Source organism: Hemibagrus wyckioides, linkage group LG01, assembly GCF_019097595.1.
Source record: "Hemibagrus wyckioides isolate EC202008001 linkage group LG01, SWU_Hwy_1.0, whole genome shotgun sequence".
Classification (NCBI taxonomy): domain Eukaryota; kingdom Metazoa; phylum Chordata; class Actinopteri; order Siluriformes; family Bagridae; genus Hemibagrus; species Hemibagrus wyckioides.
In genome coordinates this window covers 15,559,981-15,584,331 of record NC_080710.1, presented here as the reverse complement: position 1 = coordinate 15,584,331, position 24,351 = coordinate 15,559,981, and the positions used below count along the sequence as shown (strand labels likewise).

The 24,351-nt window shown below is 38.7% G+C and overlaps 1 protein-coding gene across 7 annotated transcripts; it reads right to left on the bottom strand.

Moving 5' to 3' along the window:
- Positions 1–288: 288 nt before the first annotated feature.
- On the bottom strand, positions 289–23,431 carry fam131bb (family with sequence similarity 131 member Bb). Of its 7 annotated transcripts, none has more exons than XM_058397427.1 (10): positions 23,288–23,431; positions 11,912–11,949; positions 10,834–10,863; positions 8,523–8,558; positions 7,923–8,019; positions 6,621–6,845; positions 5,812–5,952; positions 4,478–4,803; positions 2,953–3,210; positions 289–2,835 (listed from the first exon to the last, which is right to left on the bottom strand). In XM_058397427.1, exons 1-10 carry the CDS (start codon positions 23,313–23,315, stop codon positions 2,605–2,607), a joined length of 1,410 nt encoding a protein of 469 aa, XP_058253410.1. In that variant the 5' UTR covers positions 23,316–23,431; the 3' UTR covers positions 289–2,604. The 7 variants fall into 7 exon arrangements, with proteins under 7 accessions (XP_058253410.1, XP_058253404.1, XP_058253426.1 ...); XM_058397421.1 differs by having other exon boundaries at positions 7,914–8,019; positions 23,288–23,430; XM_058397443.1 differs by lacking the exon at positions 8,523–8,558 and having other exon boundaries at positions 7,914–8,019; positions 23,288–23,429.
- Between the last annotated feature and the right edge of the window lie 920 nt (positions 23,432–24,351).

Sequence of the window (24,351 nt, the reverse complement as noted above, 5' to 3'; positions counted from 1 at the left end):
TACCTGCATATAATGATAATGTTATGTGTGGAGCATTAGATAGCAGACAAGGGAGTAAAATGCCACAAAGATGTATACACACACACATACACACACACACACACACACTCCACACTCGCTCAATAATCTTCCAGAGTTTCCAGTCTCCATGCTGGTCTCAGGAGCTCAGCAGAATGACATGTGCTCTGTCATATACTGGAAAGAGGGCTCATAATTCTGTACAAAAATAAACATTGTCCCAACATTGCATAAATAATCAATCAATAAATAAAGTCTTTCAAGTCAATGAACAATTTTATCTTATTGTATTTGGCTTTCACATAATCTTCAGAAGTCAACTGAAGTAGTCTCCAAAATAAAGTTAATAAATAAATAAATAAAACTCATGAACTTCGCCAGGATATGCAGCAGGTCCTGGTGGTTGTCCTTTTGTTCTCTTTGATAGATCACACACAGCAAGAATGAGTGAAGGAGATAATCACTGTGTCTGTCCTTTACTTGTTCTAGTTCAGCTCATACACACACGTAACAGATCACACACTCAGCACGCAGTGTGTCCAGTCACGGCCACTGGAGTACGCAGTAACCATGACGAACAGGAAGACGCCTAGTCCATTCTTATTGGCCTGAGTTCTTCATGAGGTCACTTCCCTTTCGTTCCAAAGCCAGATTCTGTTAGAACATGTTTCCAGATAATATGTCCATATTTCTGTTGATTTATTTACATACGTTGATTTTAAGGACAATATCTTATGTCTGTTGTATACAATACAGGCTTTAAATGTCCAGCACTAAATCAAGTCGTGTTGTGTTACAAACAGAAGTCAAGACATTGTAGTATAAAAATAAAGAAATAACAGAAAATGGTTAGCAGTATTTACAGAAATGTAACTGAAAATGTCTTAAATGAACATGTATTGGGGTTTTTTTGTTGTTGTTTTTCTTTTTTGCCATAGATGCAGCATTTTTCATCGATCTCACTCATACACTTGCTTGTCTTAATATATTGTAGTCTATTCAGACTTGTTGATTTAGTTCCGTTCCAAATACATTTCATGAACATGAATAGTCACTGAACAAAAGTGCAAATGAACCACATCCATTAAATTCGGACATTCTGACATCGTGTCAGTTGTATTGTGAAGGTAAATCCTGTAAAGCTGCATTCGGGGGACTGTGGATTATTTTTCCTCTCAGGATCGTACCAAGCTCCAAAAGGTTGTGCAACCCTGTGCCTTAATCACTCGGCCAAGCAAAGCCTTGCAAAACTTTTCTGAGCGTTTGTTTCAGTGACCAGGCCAGAGTAGAAAGGTTCAGTGCAAATAGCTATACAGTGCTGTATGGGACGTCATATTACACCGAGATATAACACGCATGCCAAAGGTGACACAGAGAAGGAAGCCCACTATGATACAATCTTCTGCAGCACAGTGTGCGTGTGTGTGCATGTGTGTGTGTGTGTGTGTGTGTGTGTGTGTGTCTGTGAGGGTTCATTAATAAGCTTTGAACTTCTGATGTCTCCTAAACAGATGGGCTGACACAAAATTTTATCTCACATTAAAGTGAAGTCTTCCCCATATAACCCGAGTTGGGAAATGAGGGCATTTTACAATCTTCACAACCTTATCATGAATCTTTATAGAGTATTAACAGAACTGATTAACAGATTATTTTGTTATTACTCAACAATAGCCTATAGACATTTTCAAACAGCATCACATGGATGTGTCTTTCAGAAGGTACAGGTCCATCTCAAACCGATGTGCCATACTATAAAATAAAATGAACCACATGGAGCAAACCTTTAGGATTGTTTTAAGAACATGGGGGGTTTCTCGAACAGCTCAATGTTTTTCATATCTCAGCAACTAGTCCAATAGAAGAGCATATGAGCTGATTCACATGAGTCTGTGAATGGGTAAGTAGATTGCATGTTGATACTTTATATCTTGATAGTTTAAAAGCAGGTTTAGATGTGTGTGTGTGTTTGTGTGTGTGCAGATGTCTGTAATTTTAATAGATTTATTTATATTTATCTATTTATTTGTGATAAACAGCCAATAATTAAAAGAACGTTTCTGCTCCATAGGTGTTCGAATCCATTTCATAATTAGTTTTCTGTGAGATCTGTTTTGCGTCTGTAATGATACATGATATCTATAATGGATGAAGGTGTTGATTGAAACACAGCTGACTTTACACTATATCTCACAATCATGCGCTTTGCATTATTAGAAATGATCCTGTCTGTGCTGTATGTACTGGGTGTTTTGTTAGTATGGTTTATTGTATGTTCATAGCAATGAGTAGCATCCATGTAAATAGCATGCATGTTTAACCTTTGTTTAACCTTTGTCTGCACTCATCTCTCCGAATCCCTTTGTGTATATCTTTATCCTCCCTCAGTCTCTCTCTCCCTCCTGTGCTCTTCTTCAGAAGTGTCAAGTGTCTTAGAAAATTCTGTCATTTGCTCCTTATTGTATTTGAAATCACACAAGATCCAACACTAAGGAGGGATTCCTGAAAAGTGATGGAGCCATTCAAATAGTTGATAATGTAGCGTTAAATGTCGATCAAAATCAGTTTTGTTCCTGCTCCTGACACTCATTTGGTTGCTGTGCCACTGGCCGATGAGGATTCTGACTCCTCCTCTTTTTCCTCCAGCATTTCATTAACAGACGACGTGACATCAGAAGGTTTCCACTCTGTGACTGATTCTCCAGGGACCTGTCCTGGACTGCTTCCTCCTGCTGAGGTCACTTCCTCTCTCTGTGCAGCAGGAGAAGGAATTAAAGTCACTGGTTCTGGTTCCATGCATAATGTTATCTCTTCCTCCTGAGATGAAGGAAAAAATAAATTAGTGTGTTTATGTCTGTCAGGTGTACTGGCTGTACTGTAGCCTACTAAGCACTTAGTAGGCTGTAGACTGCAGTAGACTGACTAGGAGCTCACCTTGAGCTCTTCCTCTTCTTGAGCTTCCAGTAAAGGTGAGTGTTCTGTTCCCATGTCTTCTGAGGGGGCTGTTAGATTTCCCTCCATGGCTGCAGCTACACCTATATACCCACCTGCTTCTGCCTGGTAGCTCTCTGTAAGCCCTGCCCCCCACAGATCCACCAGGGGTGGGTGAGTGAGTGGCGGTAGACTGTGGATAGTGCTGTTGGGCGTCGCCTGTAAAGACTGAGTGGCACTATGTAGTCTTTGTTCCAATATCTGGAAACAGACGAAGGGAAAAAACATAAATAGCAATTTCCCTAGCAATTAGGCAATGACTTTCTAAGGCAGTAATCAAATTACTGATTTTATATGCGTGTAAGAGATTCTTTTAGCCTGGGTTTTATATTATTTGTGATTCTTTGCATTCAGAAATAATACAAAATGCATAGATTATGTAACTTTTAAACATAATAATTAAATTGAATTAATTAATTTAAAAAAATCCGGCTAATCTGGGCTGCATGAGTGTGTGAGAGCACACAGTGATTGGCAGTTCTGTCTCAGGAGCAACAAAAACAAAACAACAGCAGTGGAGGAAAAGAAGGAATTTAGGAATAAATAAGTAAAACATCACAAGTTAAAATATTGTGCTGTTCAATTCATTGTATTCTGTACGTTTTTTCTAGGGGCAGTGAGTTTGTGACAAGTATCAGAAATAAGGTGCAGATTGTGGGTGGGTTTTTTTGCACTTCCTGCTGAGCAAGTACCATTCAGTTGAAATTTGTTCATCAAAATTGTTCTTAGGACACTTCTACTTTGTAGACAGTTGTAGACGTATAAGTATAATTCACAATAAAAATGTGTAGCTTTCTATTACTGCTGTAGCTACAGAGTCTACATAAACCCCTTTATTTAACATTTGTATGATAGCTACATAGCTAACTGGCTAGTTAGGGTTAACTTGAAACTTTCTCAATAACTTTGTTTTTAGTAGTGGTGTTATATTTCTGGCTAAAAAAATAGTCCAGAAAGTTAGCAAGCTTGATAATATATGATAGCATTATCGTCATTACCATAGTGTTTGCTGGATTTACTGTTTTTGTTGGAGAAATACAAAGATAGAAGTGTGTCATCTATTAAAGACAATGTGAAATGCATCAAAACATTCGATCAAATTTCTGGGTGAAACAGCAGCTTTGGCTGGCCATATGCTTACTGCATATTTATTTTTATTAATGGAAGATTACAGACAAATTAGTTTTTTTAAGTGATTATGCATCAGGGACATCAAGCAATACAAAACAAAATAAAATGGTCAATGTTGATTTCAAGCTGTCTTTAAATGTTGCATTTGGATCCAGTTCCTGTAGCAGGTTTGGAAAAGTTCCATCAGATGATAAACCTGATTTGGATATTTGGTCAACTTCACCTCAAATGAGCAGCAAAACATATTCAAGATTATACTGTACACTGAATGATAGCTGTAATGAAGACTAGTGAAGGTGCATTTCAACATTGCTAGCCATGCTTTAGGCAGAATCACCTGTTGCTGTTGTTGATACTGCAGTATCTGTTGTTGCTGGTATTGCTGTATCTGTTGTAGTTGCTGTATTTGTTGGAACTGGGTCTGGTGATGGATAAATTGCTGCTGTTGCTGTTGTGACAGGAAGTGAGCCGCAGCATTTCCATCATAACCACTATCACAGGAAGCTCCGCCAGCCATGACATAGGAGCCTGTGGCTGGAGAGGCCACTCCTGACTGCTCATTGCTGATTGGCTCCCAAGCATCTGAAGAGGAGAGGCAGTAGAGGCCTTGGGAGACATATGTGTGAGGCCACACCTCTGCAGAGGAGTGGTGTAATATCTGGTCTGAAAATGAAAACAGGAACCCTTTTTATAACAACTTCAAATCTCCAAAGGTTTTTTATATTGTATAGCTCTAATTAGTATTATTAGCGATCTCAGAATGTACAATGTACAAGCTGTACAGCTTTTTAAATTCATACCAGTGTTTTTTTCAGTGAATTCACTGCATAGCTATGATCTTATGCTGTTCTTATATGGTGAAGTTTGTGGAAAGACATTTCATAGAAATGTTTCACAAGGGATTCATCAGATTACTGAAGGCTCATTGTCAGCAAACACATTCATAGCTGTTGGTCAGACTATAAAAAACACTTGTCTGTAAATGTTTTAATCATTTAAGTATGGAATTCAAAATTCAAAGTTTGAAGGTGGAATCAAAAAGGGATCAGACTCATGTAAAGGTCAATAACCACCTATATCATCAGAAACTTGGCACGACATTGAAAGTGGAAAGAATCATTGACATCAAGGTTTTCACGAATGTGAGAAATGTTCAGTGAGATTCAATGAGAGTCATTGATTCTTACCCCTAGGGGACTTAAGCCTCAGTATAAGTTGAATTTGAAATAAAGTGGAGAATACTAACCTCTTTTCCCCTCCAAAAATTATCATCATACTTTTGGCCAATAAATGTAAAGTGTCCTGCAGGAATCAATTTTAGGTCCTATCTAAATTTCTGTTTCTATAAATGATTGCCTTGGTGTTAAATAGCTGTAATATTCATTCTGAGTTAATAATGCTGTGCTGTTCATACAGTTCAACAGTGCATATTATCTATAGCCACAACCAAAATAAACTGAAAACTGGTGTAGAACAAATCCAATGTATGCCTTTTTCAAATCCAAAATATATATATATTTTTACTCTATGTATTAAAATGCTGTATATATTGTTGCCTTTCTCTCATAAAATCATGGAATGCAATATGTAGTTATAAAGTTTCCTGATGTGTTTCCCAGATTTACAGTAAACAATTAAAGATTATCCTAATGATTCTGGGAGTTAAAGTACCTCGGCTGGTGATGCTTTCCTGATTGGCCTCGCTCAAATGGGCAACACTGCCTTGGTTGGAGCCTGCACTCATACTTTCTCCGTCCATGGAGTTCCAAGCTAGCAATGTGGCCTCAGATATTGCAAATTGCTGCATAACCCCTTGAAGAACAAAGAGGCAGGAGTAAACATGTATGAGCACTCTATCACCTCAATTTCACTATCAGAACCTGACATATATTGTGGCATAAAATTGGTATAGGTTTGTCTGATAATGGACAAAGCATGCTTCGAGGTATGGCCAAACTGGTGTGACTGTCTGGGAACAGAAATTTCTTCATCTTACTATCACTACTCAAAAAACAATGTGAATTCAGTATCAAAGTACAATCACATACAGTTAGTTCAAGCATTATTTTTAACATTCTCATGGTTTGCATTCTTGAATGCAATCAAAGTAAGTATTCTCCCTCCTACTCACTCTGCTCATTTTCCTACACCTTAAATTCCCAGCACAGTATGAGGCAGTCATCATAAACGTCCTCTGAAACTTGAATAATGAGGACAAGTGCTGAGACAGCTGAGACACAATATTATAAATATGAGATAATAAGAGCTCTGCACAGCACTGCCACATTCCCACGATCACTATAAATAAAAATCATAATCCACTCACAGTGATTTATATTCAAACAAGTTGCACAAGAAGCATCATGTCTTTAGGAAGTAGCACCTGATGTAACGTGTAACAACTAGATTCTACACTATGGGTGTTCATACATGTATTGACTCATGCTTAATCCTCAGCTGTTTCCTTACTCCCGCTTTACCTGCTGCAAAGCGTGCCTCCTTCTCTCCATCACTAAGGTCACTGTAGGCGTCATTCTCCAGCTTGCGCTCATGCTGAAGATGGCGGGTGGAGGTTCGGCCAGCGCTGGAGCCTCCTGCTCCCACTGTCTGCATGCCCCAGTTCTGCCACTCTATCATATGGGCTACACGGCCCTGTGCCATGGCTGTCGGCTTTGTCACCTTGTCCTTCATAGACCGAGTCACTCCTGAAGTGGAAGGATGGAAAGACAAGTAAGAGAAGGTGTCACAGAGAAAATAAGAGAGAAAGGGAGTACTGAAGAGATGGTGGATTTAGATCAGTATGTGAGATGCAGTGATATGAAAGATGAAAGGGACTAACACAATGTTTACACTGTCAATACATGCTCAGGAGCTGGACTGATGTGACAAATGAGGGGGAATGAATGGAGGCTTTGAATTGATTAGGTGAATGTAAGGCAGTTATCTAATGAGTGTGTGTGCAAATTGATTTGGGGAAAGAAAATGGTTATGACTCTGACAGATGAAGGTGAATTTAGAAGGTTAATTGGAGAAAGATGAGGGTGCAGTCTGAGGAATGACACCGTGGCTACTAATCACTAATATACACAGGGTTTAGGGCGAATAATCTTGTAAATAGCTTGTATTATTGTGCATAAACCACATTTGTGCTATGCCTAACCTATGATATAATATACTGCAGATTTTCTCTCTATATATGACTGCTTACATAAGATTCATGGGGGAAATGGTCTCATCAATTATGTACGCTGGTAATGGCAGTGTTCTATAATAAATCTGACATCAACAGACCTAGTGACCTCACCTTCCATAATCTCAAATGAAATGATGATTATAAATTAAATATTAAGGGGAACAAATCTGAAAAAAAAAACAACAACAACTTCAGACTGCACTATACTGTGTATCAGTACACACATGATAGTCTGCGAGACACAGAAAGACACTACTACATCACAAAACACTGACTGACCTCCACGCTGCACTCCACAAGCACTTAACACACAAAAATAACTGCAATTCCCGTCCATCACCACTCCCGAAACAACAAGCCGTAGAAACAAATGTGTTGTGGGTAGTGTATTTCGTTCTGAGTAAGCATCTCTTCTGATATCTGATATTCCACCAATGGATTCACATGCCATTGGCGAACATTGTAAATGGAAACAGGGAGTGAAAAGGGCACCCACAAGGGGCCATGTTGCCTCCATCTCCACCCACTCAGACTGGAGCCAACATGGGGTCAGTTACCAGTTTACAGGACAGACACACACCTGACACACCTGACAGTGAGGACTTAGCCAGAGCACCAATGCTGTAGGCGTTGGAATTCCGCTTCTTTAGCCGGGGCAAAATGGAGGTCGTGTCCTCCATGGATAGCTAGATGGGAAGAAGATAGTGGAGATAGAGAAAAAGACAGGGAATGGGCAGAAAAAAGAAAGTGCAGCAGAAGAGGAACAGTGAGGGAGCAGGACGTGCACCTCAGCAGAGAGGATAGGGAAAATTGAGTGTGAAATTTTATGAAAATTTAGAAGGATAGAAAGGGCAGAGGTGATGGAAGAGGTGGTGATAGACACAGAGTTAGTGCTTTAACATGGGTGTGATATACTACATTTCCCAACAGTCTGCTGGTCAGTGTCTGTCCTCTTGCATTTTGGGAAGTGTAGTTTGTGGTGTTTTGGTTAGCAATAAGCTCTACCATAGTGCAACAAGTTACTGCAAAGTCATTAGAGAGAGAGAGAGAGAGAGAGAGAGAGAGAGAGAGACCACATGTACTGTAATGATGGGTGAAGGAAAGGCCAAGGCTATCTATTGTGAGTTTTGAAGAAAAGCAAAGGAAAGAAAGAAAGATAAAATGAGGGACTGATATTCACAACACTTACATTGATTCCATCCCATGAAAAGTCTGTTCGGCCATGCTGAGGGAAAGAGGGGAAGGAAAATGGGGAAAGGGAGGAATGGGGAAAAGAGGAAAAGACAGCAAGAATGGCAATAATAGAAAGGAGACAGGAGGAAGGAAAGAGGGATTGTGACAGAAGAAGGCAGTTTTAAAAAATATGCAAAGTAGAAGGAGGTATAGAAGAATGAAAGGAAAAGAGAGGGAATCTTTGTTCAAGACAGAAATCAGAGGTGGAAATATGCTGTGTTTGTATGTCAGTGCGCATTGTTATAATTGCCTTTATGGCAATTATAAATTATTAGAGTTTGAAAGAAAACATAAAACACAGAAAGGGTCTTATCTAGGACACAAAGACAGAAACTGAGCATTGGGAGGAAGCTGATTGTTTCATTAATGAAAACTATAGCACAGTTCATGAAAAGATTTCCTTGATTGCCACAACATAGCCTACTGATTCCTATTCCTGTATGTATTACTTGCCAGTTACTAAATTAAGAGTAGGCTGAGTCAAGGCAGGTTTTTTTTTAATAAACTCAATAATGTACTATTGTAAGCCCACCGCCCAGACAGACAAAAGACCTTCCACAAAGCTGGGCTGTGAACAAGGCCATGTCTATTTTGTACCGATTCAGATGAGACCCTACTTGATATGGTTGTCACACACTACAAAACACTAGAGCCTGCATGGTACCTAGCATATAAAACAGCTTGTGACAATTGCATGTTATTGCTTTTACAATGTGGATGCATGTTGTTTCTTTGTGCAGAGGACTTTGATCTTACATTTTGAGTATAAAGATATAGATTCATAGATAAGTAGATATGCAAATGATAGATTAAGCTTTAGAGAGCTGTATGTACAACAGACATCTCTCTCTCTCTCTCTCTCATTGTGTTTGTGTGTACAGTTTTCACTCCACAAGGCTATTTCACTGCAGGATCCTGACCCAGCGCTGTGAGGCTGCAGGCATATTAAGGCTGCCTGGGGTGATGAGCTGCCATTGCTATCACAGTAGCATATGCATCATGTGGGCTACTTACTCCTGGTTGGCAGTAATACGTCAGATGACCTTCATACAGAAGATACAAATACTGGATTCAAGAAAAACAATGGAACAGTGGCTGTTTTTCTTAGTTCTGCAGTTTGCTCTACTCAGATACATTTAAAGTACATCTCATTTAAGAGCACCACAGATGCACTACATCCCCTCGATTTGCTCACATAAGCATGACTTAAGGAGTCACTTCTGAAGGATGTCCAGGCATCTAGAGAAATTGTGCACCTGATTAAGAGGGTTGACACTTTTCTGTTGCTTGCAGTATGACTGTTTTGCTCTTGTACAAATTCTTGATTATGTAAGAACTGAGAAAAGCTCTGAGAATGCTACAATGGTGCATCATTAAATATGTAGTCTGGTTAGTGTAACTTTGCATTCTTCATGGAAGCACATTCTTCTGACACTTCTGAGAGGAGAATTTCTCTTGAATTTCAGTGAATCACTATTCAGGCGCTGATGTCCTGAAAACATCTTTTCATATAAATATTTTTTTATGTACCAAACAAGCAAGATGAAATTCAAGCACAAGATGACAAGCAAACTGGATAGTTGGATGTAAGCAATATGTGCAAATATGCAATAGCAATGCCTGGGTGATGTTATACTGTATTTCTGTGCTTATCCTCCTTATTGGGTCCAAAAGATTTTGTTTTGTTTTTGTTTTGTTTTTTTCATTTAAAACTGGAACAAAATAAATTTTTAGAATTTTTTTGAACTAAGAAAGTAAATGTTCAGTATCTTGAATATTTAATATTCAAGGTTCTGTACTATTTCTATGTCCCCATTTAAATATAAGCAAATTTATATTACTATATTAACAGTTTTGTATAATTTTCAGGCTCCCAAGTGGCTCCCAGAGATTCAAATCCTGACAGCCATGCATGACCAGGAGCCAAAGAGAGCAAAATTGGCCCTGATCTCAAAGATGGGGTGATGAGGGGGGAGGGGGGATGTATACACTTTCAGCTATCAAGCACAGCAACACTAACCAATCATGGGAGTGTGTGAGCTCATGCATGCAGAAGGGGATGGATAGCACTCTCCTCCGAGGATGTTAAGCCGCCCCTGATGTTGCATGAGCAGCAGTTCAAAAAGATTTGGCTTGCCTGATGCGTGAAAATTGGCTATGCCTAAATTAGGGAGAATAATGGGAAAAAAATCCTCATGCCTAATCTCTTCTATTGACGCACTTGTGTTCAGACAACACTGTGAAGGATGATAAGGTTTTGCACAAACCTTTGGAGTCCATGAAAGCTGAAGTGAACACTGTCATTAAAGCAAAAAGGAGACATACTAAGAAAACGTTGAAATTCATGTAAATATTTCAGTTAGAATTCAATATTCAATTAGAAAAGAATAAAAAATAGAAGCATATTCACTTAGTGTTTTCAGACCTTTGGACCCCACTGTATGTATAGAGTGTAAAGTATCATAAAGTAGATGCTGCATCATTATTTGAAAATGAAAAATCCTGGAACATGATGGATCACCTTGGAGGCATGGTTATGATAGAGAGGACCAACACAACAGTACGTATTTAAACTCACTTTTTCTTTCAAGTGATTTTAAATGAATTGTTGCTACATTATTTAATAGCGCATCTGTGCCAGTCAGTTGTTCGTAAAAGATACAATCTTGAATCCATTGTCTTCTTATTAAATATATAGTTGAACCTTGCCCTATGGTGTTCTCTGATTATGTTTCTGGATAATGTTTTCAGTAGGCCTTTGAGAGAGGGTGTGAGTGTGAAAGTCCTTGAGGTGACAGAGAAATATGTCATTAATATCTGATAAGCCTATCTCAGTGAGAATGTCATTAGGTATTCTTCAATCATCTGCTGAAACGTACATCTAGCCATTTCTGATATGAACTGTCATGTACACGTCTTAGTTAGTTGTATAGCTCTATAACAATGGAAAAGAGAAGGAGGAAGAAGAGAAGGACGGATGACTGGGAGAAACAGTAGCAATGGTGATACTTATGCCACAAGGACAGTCCAATGACATCCTAAATTGTGACCTGACACAGAACCTACTATTCATATTAATATAGAACACAACTGGATCAGATTACATAGTGGCATGGAGCATTAGCATCATTACCAGAATAAACACTAGCCGTGAGTGTAACACACTTATTTAAAATGTTTATTTCTTGTTAATAGCAGCCAAGAGAACTGCTTACATCTATATTTAACACTAACCTCCTTGGCCTGCCTCTTAGATTAGGCTCCTTCATTCACCTGTATGTGGCTTAGTTTTGTAGGATTCAGCTATTGAGAGATGTATTATTATTGTTATTTTGTTCGGCTTACCTGTTCCCCATCCTTCTGTACTGGAACCCCATCTGCCGCTTTAGGAAGAAGGAGAAAATTAAAACTAATTAGAGAAGGGGTTGACAGAATATAGATAAGTCTTTTGTTGTCATTAAACAGGTGAATCATCAGGTGTTGGTTTGTCACAATAATGGCTGCACTGTTTCCCATAGCGGCCCTGTCAACATGCTCTCTTGCATGAACCTGGAAAATGACTGACAGTGTAATTGAATCACATCCTAACACCTTTCACCCAAGTGCACACCTACGATGCTTTCATCATGAGCTCAGCTTGACCTGCAAAAAAGGAGTCTAACAACAAAGACAGACTGAGGGAGAGAGGAAAAAGGATGTTTAAGTAAATGAGAAGTGTGAATTAGGTATAAAAAGCAGCAGTATACAGATACAGTCTCACTCAGGCTTTCAGGCTCTCACTTGCAGGACAACAATGGATTGCATTAGCTCTCACAGACCAGCCAGCTTCATAATTACAACCATAGGATAATTATGCAGCCTATCACACGAAAAATAGGATCATCACTAACAGGAGCAATGGGTCACCTGCACTAGGGTGTCTCTAACAAGTTCTCTCCCTTCTATTTATTTCATTTTTCACCACTTCTCTCTAAGAGTGCAATCCTATTTAAAGATGACTTAATTACATAAGGGCCTCTGGTAATTAGGTTTTGGCGCATCCCTGGTCTCTGAGCGGCTTTTCTTTATTTAATTGGTATTAGTATTTTAGCGCAGTGTTACTTTAGCATCATGAGACTTGCACAGGTCTGTGACCTGAAACTGTGTACGTTTGAGTGAATTATTTGAAGAGGATTAAGGCAGCGGATCATAGGATGGATTTTGTTAATGTCAGTCTGTCGTTAATTAAAACATACCAAATTAACTTAGCACAAGATAAGCACATCAATATCAATGTGTTTGTTACAAGGACTGTATAAATATGACTGCTGGGTATAATTGTTAGGGGGGCTTGGCGATTAGATCCTCTAATGCCAATCTGGATTTTTCTTGGTGATGTTGCTAAAGTGTAATCAGTGTCTGTATATGAACTCCCTTTGTTGTTGGTAAAATTTATGTTTGAATTTAAAATATTCTTGAGCTGGGTTGTGTTCTCGTAGTACCCTGTTTCTGTCTGTACCTCAGTACATTGATGTATTTTTAATGACAATGCCTTATAGGTCCATTAAAAGCACACTCACCCCTACTGCTGACTGTCTCCTCACTGTCACTCCCCACTCTCACTGCATGTGCACTGAACCTTGTCAATATCCACATGATGAAATGTGGGTAATATGACCGATTAAAGAATGATTTTTCATCTGCACCAATCTCCTTTTTTTTAAATACAGGTAACAAATTGAAACATAAAATATCTTAGTAAGATATAGAACTACTGCAAGCCAACAGAACAGCTTCAATGTAATTCTACAAGTCTTGGAAGGTAAACTGGAGGGATGAACATCTTTCGGAAAGATATTTTCTCTGTTGGTGTTTTGATGATGGTGGAGGAGTGTGCTGTCTAACATGCCAGTCCAAAATCTCCCACAGTTGCTCAAGTGGGTTGATTATGAAGGCCATAAAATATGATTTATATAACTGTCATACTCATCAAACCATTCAGAGAGCCCTTGTATATGTCATCTTAGAAGAGACCATCCCCGAAAAGACTCCGTCATCGAAACAAAAGTGATCAGTCAAAATAACTATTAATTTGCAGAATAGCTATTAAAATCAAATCACTATTCATATTCATTTTGACCCTGTCTTCTAAGGGATCAGACTGACCCAAACGCTCCACAGCTTATCAGAGTCCTTTCATTTGTTAGCCATCTGAAATTCAGAGTTCAAATGCTTGGCAAAATCATTTTATATATATTCTCCAAGACATTGAAGGGCCATACATTCCACTATTACAGTGTGCAAGGGAAGGCATGTCCTTCAGAAAAAATCTGTAAAATCCTGTAAACTTGTGCTAGAAACCTATAAACACTGACAGAAGCTACAGGCCAGACGACACAGTCTATGAGCAATCGCTGTAATGACAAATCCACTTTACTAAGCCCTGTATCTGAACTAAATGTGGAAGTACAGGCGGGTAGAGGAGACCTGCTTTCCTAATATGAAAATCAAACTGTGCTGTCTTTGCCTTCTTTTGGAGTCCATCCAAACTTTGAGCAATCCCACACCATAAAAAGCTACAGATTATTTCTATCTGCATGTTGTGTGTACTGGCTGTGACATTTTAGCAATAGCACACACAGCAGGATGAACTCAAACCTACCTAAATAAGAAACCAAGTATAGCCAGAAGTCTTCTGCATGGTATCCAAACAGCATTATATAAAGTGCAGAACAATTTATAGCACTTCAGTCTGATTTCTTGTATTAGGATCAGGCTAAATAATACAAAAGCAAAGAATCAGTGTCGGGTAACTCTCTAATGCATGAAAGAGAATAATATGTAATTACAGAGAGAGCAAGCTGACATTTATCTATGCACTCAGCACTGCTGCAGCTGAAACTGGTACGAAAATGCATGAGTCATCTTAACATGAAAATATGGGGCTATGATTTAATTACACTGCAATTTAGTTGATCTGCCATCATTCAGAGAATAAGTGTCATCAAGTGTCTCTTGTTACGTATATTTATTAACTAATAATAGAAAGCTTACAGTAGATTCCTGAAACCTATCGGTTCATTGTGACTAAAGTTACTGTGAGGAAAATGGTAAATGATAGATAGATAGATAGATAGATAGATAGATAGATAGATAGATAGATAGATAGATAGATAGATAGATAGATAGATAGATTGTTCATTTCATTTTATTTTTATGTCAGGATGCTATTTGGGTTGGGCTGCCAGAGGAAAAGCCACAGGTACTTCAACGGAAACAGGTGTTTTGGCCATGAATGATTTCTTATTAAAACCTGTGACTTCACAAATTCCAATGTCCAAGTCCTGGTAGCCTCTACCAGTAACTACTATAACAAATGAACATTATAAGATTATCTCTTTATCACCTCTTCATGGAGGAATGGTTTTTAGCATTGTGAAACATTATCAACCATTATAGCAAATAGTGTTTTCTTTATTTGTCAGCTAAAAATATTCATTCTAATATAAGTGTATTAGGGCAATAAAAAACATAAGGAGCATGCTTTTTTTTCGTGCAGAATGATGTAAATGAAGAATACTGGAGGTCCTAGCGTTATCACTGCCTACTCTTGAACATGAAGTGTCTGTTCCCCGCTGTAATTACTTCACCAGAGCCCCTTGACACACGAGGCCAAGTCATCCTATAATTTATGGTGCAACCAGGAGACATTTAGCCGCTAAAGCACAGTGGTGGTGTGAGGCTTAAAGCAGTCTAGTGCATCACGACTTCATGGTTCAAGGCTCCTCACACCTCCTTAGAGCTATCAGTTTGACCGACAGTAACTTAAATTCTGTATCAGACTGCAGTCTTAATTCCCCAAAATGCACGGCTCGGTGATTCTCGCCATAACGAAGTGTTTCAGATGCGGCACCAAGCAATAACAGCTGATCACGTGACCGCGGCTGAGCGCTTCTGCCTTATTAGCGAATATCGCGCGACTCCCCAGCGGCAAAACTGCGGGGAGAGAGAGAGAGAGAGAGAGAGAGAGACGTGCCCATATTCAATATCACACTGCAGGCCTACAGCAAGTGAAAGAGTAGAGGACGCAACCACATGTAGTGAGCTAGATGAAACGGTTTTGTATGTCACGTGATTATGTGTACGCTCTACTCCCTCCGATAGGCTACATCCATCACAGTGAGAACAACAGAGTGCTTCACTGCAGGAGATGAAACTTAACAGGCGCTTGCTTCAGATTATGGTGGAAATTTAAGGGTTATGTATTTTACCTTTAAGAGAAACAAGGCTTATAAAATCATAGAATTTCACATATATATATATATATATATATATATATATATATATATATATATATATATATATATATATATATGCAGCTTAGGGAATGCATGATGAGGTATTTTAGAAGAATTGTCATTTAAATGTGGATTCATCCTTCCATTCATCCATCCATCCATCCATTCATTCATTTATTGTTCTTCGGCAACTTTATCCTTTTATAACTTTATAAGAAATTTAATTTCCCATTCACAGACTTCAGTTATTTTGTGTGAACTGCAGTTGGCATCTGTGACAGATGTCAAAAAGGCCCTGCAAAATGTGTGCACAGCTAAAATACAGTATCCATCTTTTTCAGCTTAGAAAAAAGCAACTAATTGTGACGCCATAAAGTGATTGACCAGCTGACCTCTCACTTTCAAGGCTGAATATTAATTCAGGGGGCAGGGTATGGCTGGTATGTACGAATCAGTAATATCCACTTGGCTGTAAATGTTATGTGCTGTGAGACCTGGTCCTAGTGCCCAGAGACTGACAGCTATGGATGACTGGCAGTCTTTCAGTGAACATCTCCATTGCTTATCTCTATGTCATGCACACACCCTACACGCCACATTACAGCTCATCAGTCACCCTGCAGAGTTCTGTTTCTGTAGAGCAGAGGCCAGTGCCTGCTGCAGCATACTGAGCCAAAGACGGACCTGTTTGATAAACAACATGTAAATGCTACAGACTGCAATTAATCATACCCATGGAATCAGCCAAATCAGCCTTTGTGCACAGTTTAGATGACGCATCTAAAAGCACACCTCATCCCATCACTTATCTGTCATGATGCTGTAATAGTGAATCTGTTTCTTCATGGAACTCCAAGTTGACCTTTCACAGACAGACACACGTAATATATTTAAAGGGGGAGCTATTTTACAGGCACACATCTTGTCCAGTCAAGCATTTTTGTTACAGTGCGGACTGTTGCAGCTGCCATCATCGGAGGCTTAGTGTGTGTGTATATATACATGAGCACATTGTAATCAGATCAATAACTGGGAGTCCCTCTCTGTAATACAATATCTTAAATGCAGCTCAATCTTTCTTAACAGAAGACACAGAGAGCGAGTAAACTGAATATTGTTCTTATGTGTTTTGTGGATTGCCCTTAAAATGTTTTCTAAATGTGTATGTTGTTTTTTTCCAGCTCACCTGTAAAACAGTAAACTCCTGTTGGATTGATGCAATTTCTGACTCAGACATTTGAAGCATGAGGTTCGTGACTGTTGGTCAGGATGTAGCTTCACACTGTCATTGCTGTTAGAAGAGGAGTCAGTAGGAGTATCTATCATAGTGTCTAATATTTCATCCACAACAAATCCCGATCAGGGATATAACCGAGCCTCAGAAACACGAGCATCATATAAGAGTTTAATAACCGAAAGCATGCAAGATACATTAGGCATTTTGGCATGTGAACTACTGACTGGAGCAATTATTGAATGAGGCTCTATAAATGCAGAATGAAATATGCAGTTTGTACTTCATGAGTCATGAGTTTTACTTTCCTGGGAAAAGCCAAAACTTATATAGTCTTGAGACTGAAACTGTAAATATAATAGACATGTAGCACTCAGAGGCCCACATCTCATTTCACTTCTTTTCAAAGGCCTATATTGCAAGGTAAGGTCAGCTGTCCTTCAGTCATATCCACTTAATGTGTTTAAAATTAGTGAACTCTTTCTTTTTTTATATCAATTTTGCTGCACACAAACATACAAGAATCTCAAAAAAGTGTTAAAGTCAGCGTGCTACACAGAAAGTAACACTTTAATGTGGTGAGACTGCACCAAAGGGGGAAAAAGCAGCTGAGCCACTCTATTACACAAAAGACAAGGAAACAAACAAACTAATGCTTCAGGAAGCCTTCTGACATGGGGTGCTTTCTCAGAGGCTCACACATACACCCTTACTAAAGGTTAACACAGCCTCAAGTAATAGCTCAGAGAGCTCCCTGAGGTGTAATGGCAGTCATGCACAGAGACTCTGTATTTTCTCCACAGGACTTACTGTACACTGCGTTTTCTCTACCATGACACTGTAATACAGCCTGCACTAAGCCTTCTCACATGCATGCACACACACATACACAAAACCCAGTGGGAAATACTCTATAGCTTAACTGAACTCCTATACAAACCAGGTGTGTATGTGTCAGATCAAAATGATGCTCTTGTTACAGGGCCGAAGCCAAACTCTCTGGCAAACTGCAGTGAGAATTAAAACAGCTGAATAAGCAGAACACACTTTGGACTCACAACATAACCAACTACTCAACCTTACTCAGCAAGGCAAGGTTATGCCTCCACATATAACACAGATAATTACCTCAAAAAAATCTAAATGCAGGTGCATCTCATCCATTCATTTTCTGTACGGTTTATTCTACAGAGGGTCATAGGGAACCTGGGGTGTATCCCAGGGAACTCAGGGCACAAAACAGGGAGACTCCCTGAACAGGGTGCCAACCCATCACAGGGCACAATAACACACACAATACACTTTAGACATACACTTTAAACAATTTAGACATGACAATCAGAACACAATGCCTGTAAGAACCATTCCATTTTATGAAAATATGAACATCTTTCTGTTCAAAGGCTACATGGTTCAATCCCCACTGTGACTTGATATGGAAATGTGTTGCCACAACTGTACTAAAAATGTCCTTTGAAAATGCTATCTACTGTCCCAGAGATGTTTTCAGGACAAAACTAGTCTATTTACGGCGCATGAAAAAAGTATGAAGAGTTAAAAGATGATTTAGAAAGCTAGTTTAAACATATATGCTGCTTTCATAGTTCTTTGGCAATCTCTCTTCATCTCGGGGGCAATGTGATTTACTATAAAGCCATAAATGTTTGTTAAATGTACAGTGCACAGGCTCATTCTAATCTCTGAAACATTGCTGGGGGGATGCTTTCATTTTCAGAGCGATTTTAGTTGTTTCTTCAAGCACTTCTCTACTCAGCACTTAAGGCCATGTTCACTTTTGAGTGTAGTGTGCACTTGCTCTAATTACAGATTCGCTGGCTGACATCTGGGTCAGAATTGAGTATGTGCAGTATTCTGGAGAAGATAAAATAATACGAGAACACGACTGTTTTTCTATGAGTGAAAAGTACTGTGGCAACAGCACACAGTGGTAAATATCAAAAAACAAACACTTGTTCAGTCTGACACAATGACGCAGATGGCATAGCTCTAGCTTCCCCAGCTCAATCCTAGGTTCTGGGGTATTGTCCGTGTTAGAATCTGGGTGCGATTGGTGCCCCGTGATAGACTAGTGGTCCAATCTAGTGTGTATTCCCACCTTGCCCCCATTGTTACTGGGATAGACTCTGGACTCTCTGTGACCCTGATCAGGATAAAGCAGTTAATGAGGATGAAAAATAAACACTTGCACAAACTACATGTTGCCTTTTGTTTTGTCCGAAAGCATGTTATTTGTTGAAAACATGCAGTAACACTTAATAAATCAAATAAAACTATATAAAATGCCATATTTATTACAATGATTTTGCATGGTTTATAACAAATGTTCCTTCACTTGGAGCATTTAAAGATTTAAAATCTTTCAAGAATGACATGACCATATGAGACCATATGTTTATGCATTATTAATTAGTATTTGCTTGTGTGTGTGTGTGTGTGTGTCCGTGCAAGGTGCTCCATGAAGCATTAATATGTGTATATTGCCAAACCAGCCTTTGTTTGTGTGTGTGTGTTTTTTATAGATTCTGTTACTTCAGCAAGCCTCCTCCTACATGCGTATATGTGTGTGCATGTATCCCTGCATTGTCCAGCTCTCAGATCACAGTCTGGCTCAGAAAGCTGATCTGAAGTTCGCCAATCGATATCTGACTCCAGGGCTGCCCAAAGGCAGAATACACACCAAGCATCCAACAATACTCTATAGAAGCATGCCATTATATTCTACTCTGCTCTACACTTACTGATCTATAATTCTGCCACACAATACTACTCTCCCACACACAACCCCACATAACACTGGCAGTAAATTTCACTACTTTATAACACTGTCATTTAATACGGCTTCAGCAATTTAAATTTGACAAACAGAGATTATTTCCTTTCCAAAAAAGGAGCTGTACCTTAAACATAAACACGTATCAAGAAAATACAATAATCCTATGACTGAACAAAGAACAGAGCTTCTAGTCATAGAGCTGACAAATTATGAGACAGGTATATGAAAAATCACTGTATGTAAACATATCTAATGTCCTTTTGCATTGCATTTGCTTCAGGGCTTTTTGTTGGGACAGTATATTTCATGTAAACAGTAACATAAATGCTGTTACAGCTATACAGAATACATCTACAGTGTTAAACGTTTCTTATCCAACAGCTGATATAGGATCACTTTTCTCTATTGCCTTAAGGAAGGATATTAGAATATAATGTAAAATATACACTGACTGTTCACTTTATAAGGAACACCCGTACACCTGCACATTCATGCAGTTATCTAATCAGCCAATCATGTGGCAGCAGCACAATGTATAAAATTATGCAGATACAGGTCAAGAGCTTCAGTTAATGTTCACATCAAATTAGAATGGGGAAAAAAGTGAAGTGTGCTGTATGTGATTTTAACCCTGGCAATGTTGTTGGTACCAGATGGGCTGGTTTGAGTATTTCAGATACTGCTGATCTCCTGGAATATTCACACACAACAGTCTCTAGAATTAATTCAGAATGGTGTGAAAAAAGAAAAATAACATAGTGTGTGTGGAAGGTCTGCAGGCTGAAACACCTTGTTGATGAGAGTGATCAGAGGGAATAACCAGACTGGTTTAAGCTAATAGGAACTCTACAGTAAATCGAATGCTTTACAACTGTGATATGAAGACAAGCATCTCAGAATGCACAACACGTCAATCCTTGGATGGGCTACAACAAGATTCATCAGATTCTACTCCTTTCAGACAAAACCAAGAATCTGAGAATCATGGCCATAGACTCACCCACACTGGAACGTTAAAAATTTTAAAGAAAAAAAATCACCTGGTCTTTTTGTTCTGAAAATTCCCGTTTGGCCCAAACCCACCCAAATAACTCAAAAAGCTAATTTTTTGAGTTATTATATTCTTCCTGGCAGCTCAAACCAATCTGGCCATTTTTCTCTGACCTCTCTCATCAACAAGGCATTTCCACCCACAGAACTGTTGCTCACAGAGAGCTCACAGAGATCCAATTTTCCCCAACTCTGATGTGAGCATTAATTGGAGCTCTTGACCTGCATGATTTTATGCATTGTGCTGCTGCAAACTGATTGGCTGATTGAATGTGCATGTGTCCAGGTGTTACTAATAAAGTGGACAGTGGGTGTAAATGTGTGTCATATATATATATATATATATATATATATATATATATATATATATATATATATATATATATATTATTATATATATATTATTATATATATATTATATATGTATATATTATATATATTATATATATTATTATATATATTATATATAATAACTAATATATATATATATATTAGTTCTCTCATATGTCAATAACGGGCGAAGTGAGTTTTCTATCGCAAAACAAAAAAATATTTGAAATGGTCAGGTAAAAGTATAAAAAAAACCCACTGGGGATTGTTATTAATATTCTCAGTATATTCATTTCCATATGTAAACATTCCTCCCTTTAGTCACCCACCAGTTTGATAAATCACCAGTGTAATAAGTAAATCATTCAGTGTTACTGCCTTTGTTTACTCACTACAGGCCTTTAAATACACACTGCAGTATTATATACTATACAAGAAAGAAGATGGCAGCTGTGCTGATAGCCACTGCCTGTCATCCATGAAGCTGTTAGAGGCCTAAATGTTCACAAGCACATGTTAATCTGCATCACCAAATGATTATGCTTTTGTTATGTTTATTTCTGTATTAAGGATGACCTTTATGAGAGCCACAGACACTCCCTACAACACACTGTTTGCTCCGATGGTTTTTTGAAACACCTGCTGTAATAAACAAGTAGATTTTGTACATAAATGAGTTTTTATTCTAAAAGGTTTTAGCCCTCTATAGTTTCTAATGTAAATTGAAAGTAAACAGCAGCAGGTGGTTTTCGGTTATTGGATATTATCATGATTCACATTGGTGACGGGATAATCACACACTGACCATCGCACACTGGACTCAGCTTGAACTGATCCATCACGTGCACTGCTGACCTTGTTTATACAGTGGCGAACTTTTATACTCCCAAGTAAAGTATGATTTGCTAAATAATAAGTACAGTCATTTTCTTTCACCGATTGATGTTTTTAAGGTCACAAAAATAATGACAGAAAGCAAAAACCCGCATTAGTCGTGATGAAAGATTCAGAGACCTTGCCAGGAAAAAAAAAGGTTGTTATTGGTTTATTCTGGTTACAGGCTTTTTGTATTTTAGTCAGACCGCCCACCTAAAAGTGTTGTCAATAGCCTTTTAAGTCAAAAGTCAATAAAATCCATCAAAGCTCTGAATAGGACAGGAGACACGTTCTATAAATATATCTTCATTTCTTTTTAAGGCGTCATTACCTAATTCATGCTGCATTGCTTTTCCTTGTCATATGCAGTAATCTGAAAGTGGCTCAAACAGGCTGAACGTTTACGCTTTTCAGAGTTTTAATGTCAGATTTGAAATTGCCATAAACACACACACACACACACACACCCAAAGACACACACACACGCGTTCCTATTCGAAACTCCTGCTCATGTTCTTCTTCCCTTTAATCCTTGTTGCATCTCCCCTCTCCACTGACTGCAGTGAACTCAAGCATACCTTTTCTGTCTTTCCTCTTTTCTCTCTGTATCCCCACTCTCTCTTTCGTAAATGTCATGCAAACATCTCTAAAAACATGTTTTATTTCTTTTCTCAGTTATCTAGTTGTTTATTTAATCAATTTCTGCAAAGTGATCAAACCAAACAGCTGGTATTACTGCATTTCCATCGTACATCTCCCCCATCTCTCTCTATTAACATCACTACCGCCTACACACACACACACACACACACACCGATCATGCAGTAGCATAAATCAGGAGATTTAGGTTGGGATCCAACAGCTTTACTATAAACTCATAAACATGTATACAAAAGGTGTAAGCAGAGATACATAAACACACAAAGTGACACACAGCTCCAAACATTACACATATATACAGTCAAATGTATCTGGCACATCTCAAACGTGAAGCAGAGAATGTTAGCTCAGCGCTGCTTCCCACACCAGCTACCCCTCCCCAACTCCCTAATTACCACACACACAAACACACACACACACACTCATACACACACACTTACCCCCACACATGCACACACATACAATATTTTCAGCATAAATACAAAAGAATATAGTCTTACTGAGTGTTCGCGAGCCAATACATCCCATGGTTTATTCACAAAGGCCCAGGACATGAACAAGGAAGCGCTTGCTGTTCACCATACATTCTCTCCTTCTCTCTCCCTTTCTATTCTCTTGCTGCCTCTCTGCTCTCATAGTGCTCTTCCTCCCTTCCTCCCTCCCTCTCTCTCTCTCTCTCTCTCTCTTGCTCCCTCTCTCACTGATGCAGTCCACCAAACCACCATAGGAATATAGTGATTCTACTATATCATTTTAATGATAATACAAGTGTATTGTTCTTGATTTGTCATTGATAGTAATCTTATATTCTTTTTGATTGTTATAGTTTCACAGCTGTAATATTGACTTCTGTTTCTAGATGCAATGTGTTAGAAGTGCATTAGTGTATTAACTAATATAAATGATTACCTTAGAGTGTTTTAAGCTTTTGAGCAAGGGGCTGGAGCTGATATTGCTGTGTGTGTGTGTGTGTGTGTGTGTGTGTGTGTATGTGTGTCTGCGCGCTCACTGTTACACAGGCACGTATGTGTTGTATTATGTTTCCATTGTTTTCATCACATCTGTGCACTGCTGTGTGACTGAGCTGAAATGCGGTGATTCTGTCTCTCAGTCCTTTTCTCTGTCTCTGTCTCCCTCTCTCGTTCTGCGCTCACTTTGCACGCACTTACAATGCAGCATTTTTTTTCTTTTTCGGTCTCTCCTTCAGACTCCCCTCCCCTTTTGGCTCTTGCTCACACACTCACTCATAGCCAATACTGAAAGATCATTAGAGGGTATTGCTGTGTAGACCTTTCCTATGTATTTCTTCTCTGTTTACACCCCACCCTTTCCTACTGCTTCTGCTCTCTAGTCCTTTCTTTGTCCTCACTCTTAGTGGCACACGCACATATACACAGAGAAGTAGATTTGTTATCTGTATATCTGTCCCTTTATCCTTATCTCTTTCTCCATCACATGCTTTTCCTCTTGTATTGTCCTATGTATTTGTGCAGTGACGCAGACAAAATGAGACGAAAGGATGAAAGAATGGAAGAAGGTGTAATTATTCCTCCTTCGCACACAC

What these genes read in the sequence shown, in the direction of transcription:
- fam131bb (XM_058397421.1), bottom strand. Translation starts at nt 23,315, where the DNA reads ATGGGATGTATTGGCTCGCGAACACTCA. An exon ending in AGTATCAACAACAGCAACAG is followed by an intron (nt 3,211 to 4,477) that starts GTGATTCTGCCT and finishes GTCTGTTTCCAG; the next exon opens with ATATTGGAACAAAGACTACA. An exon ending in AAGAAGAGGAAGAGCTCAAG is followed by an intron (nt 2,836 to 2,952) that starts GTGAGCTCCTAG and finishes CCTTCATCTCAG; the next exon opens with GAGGAAGAGATAACATTATG.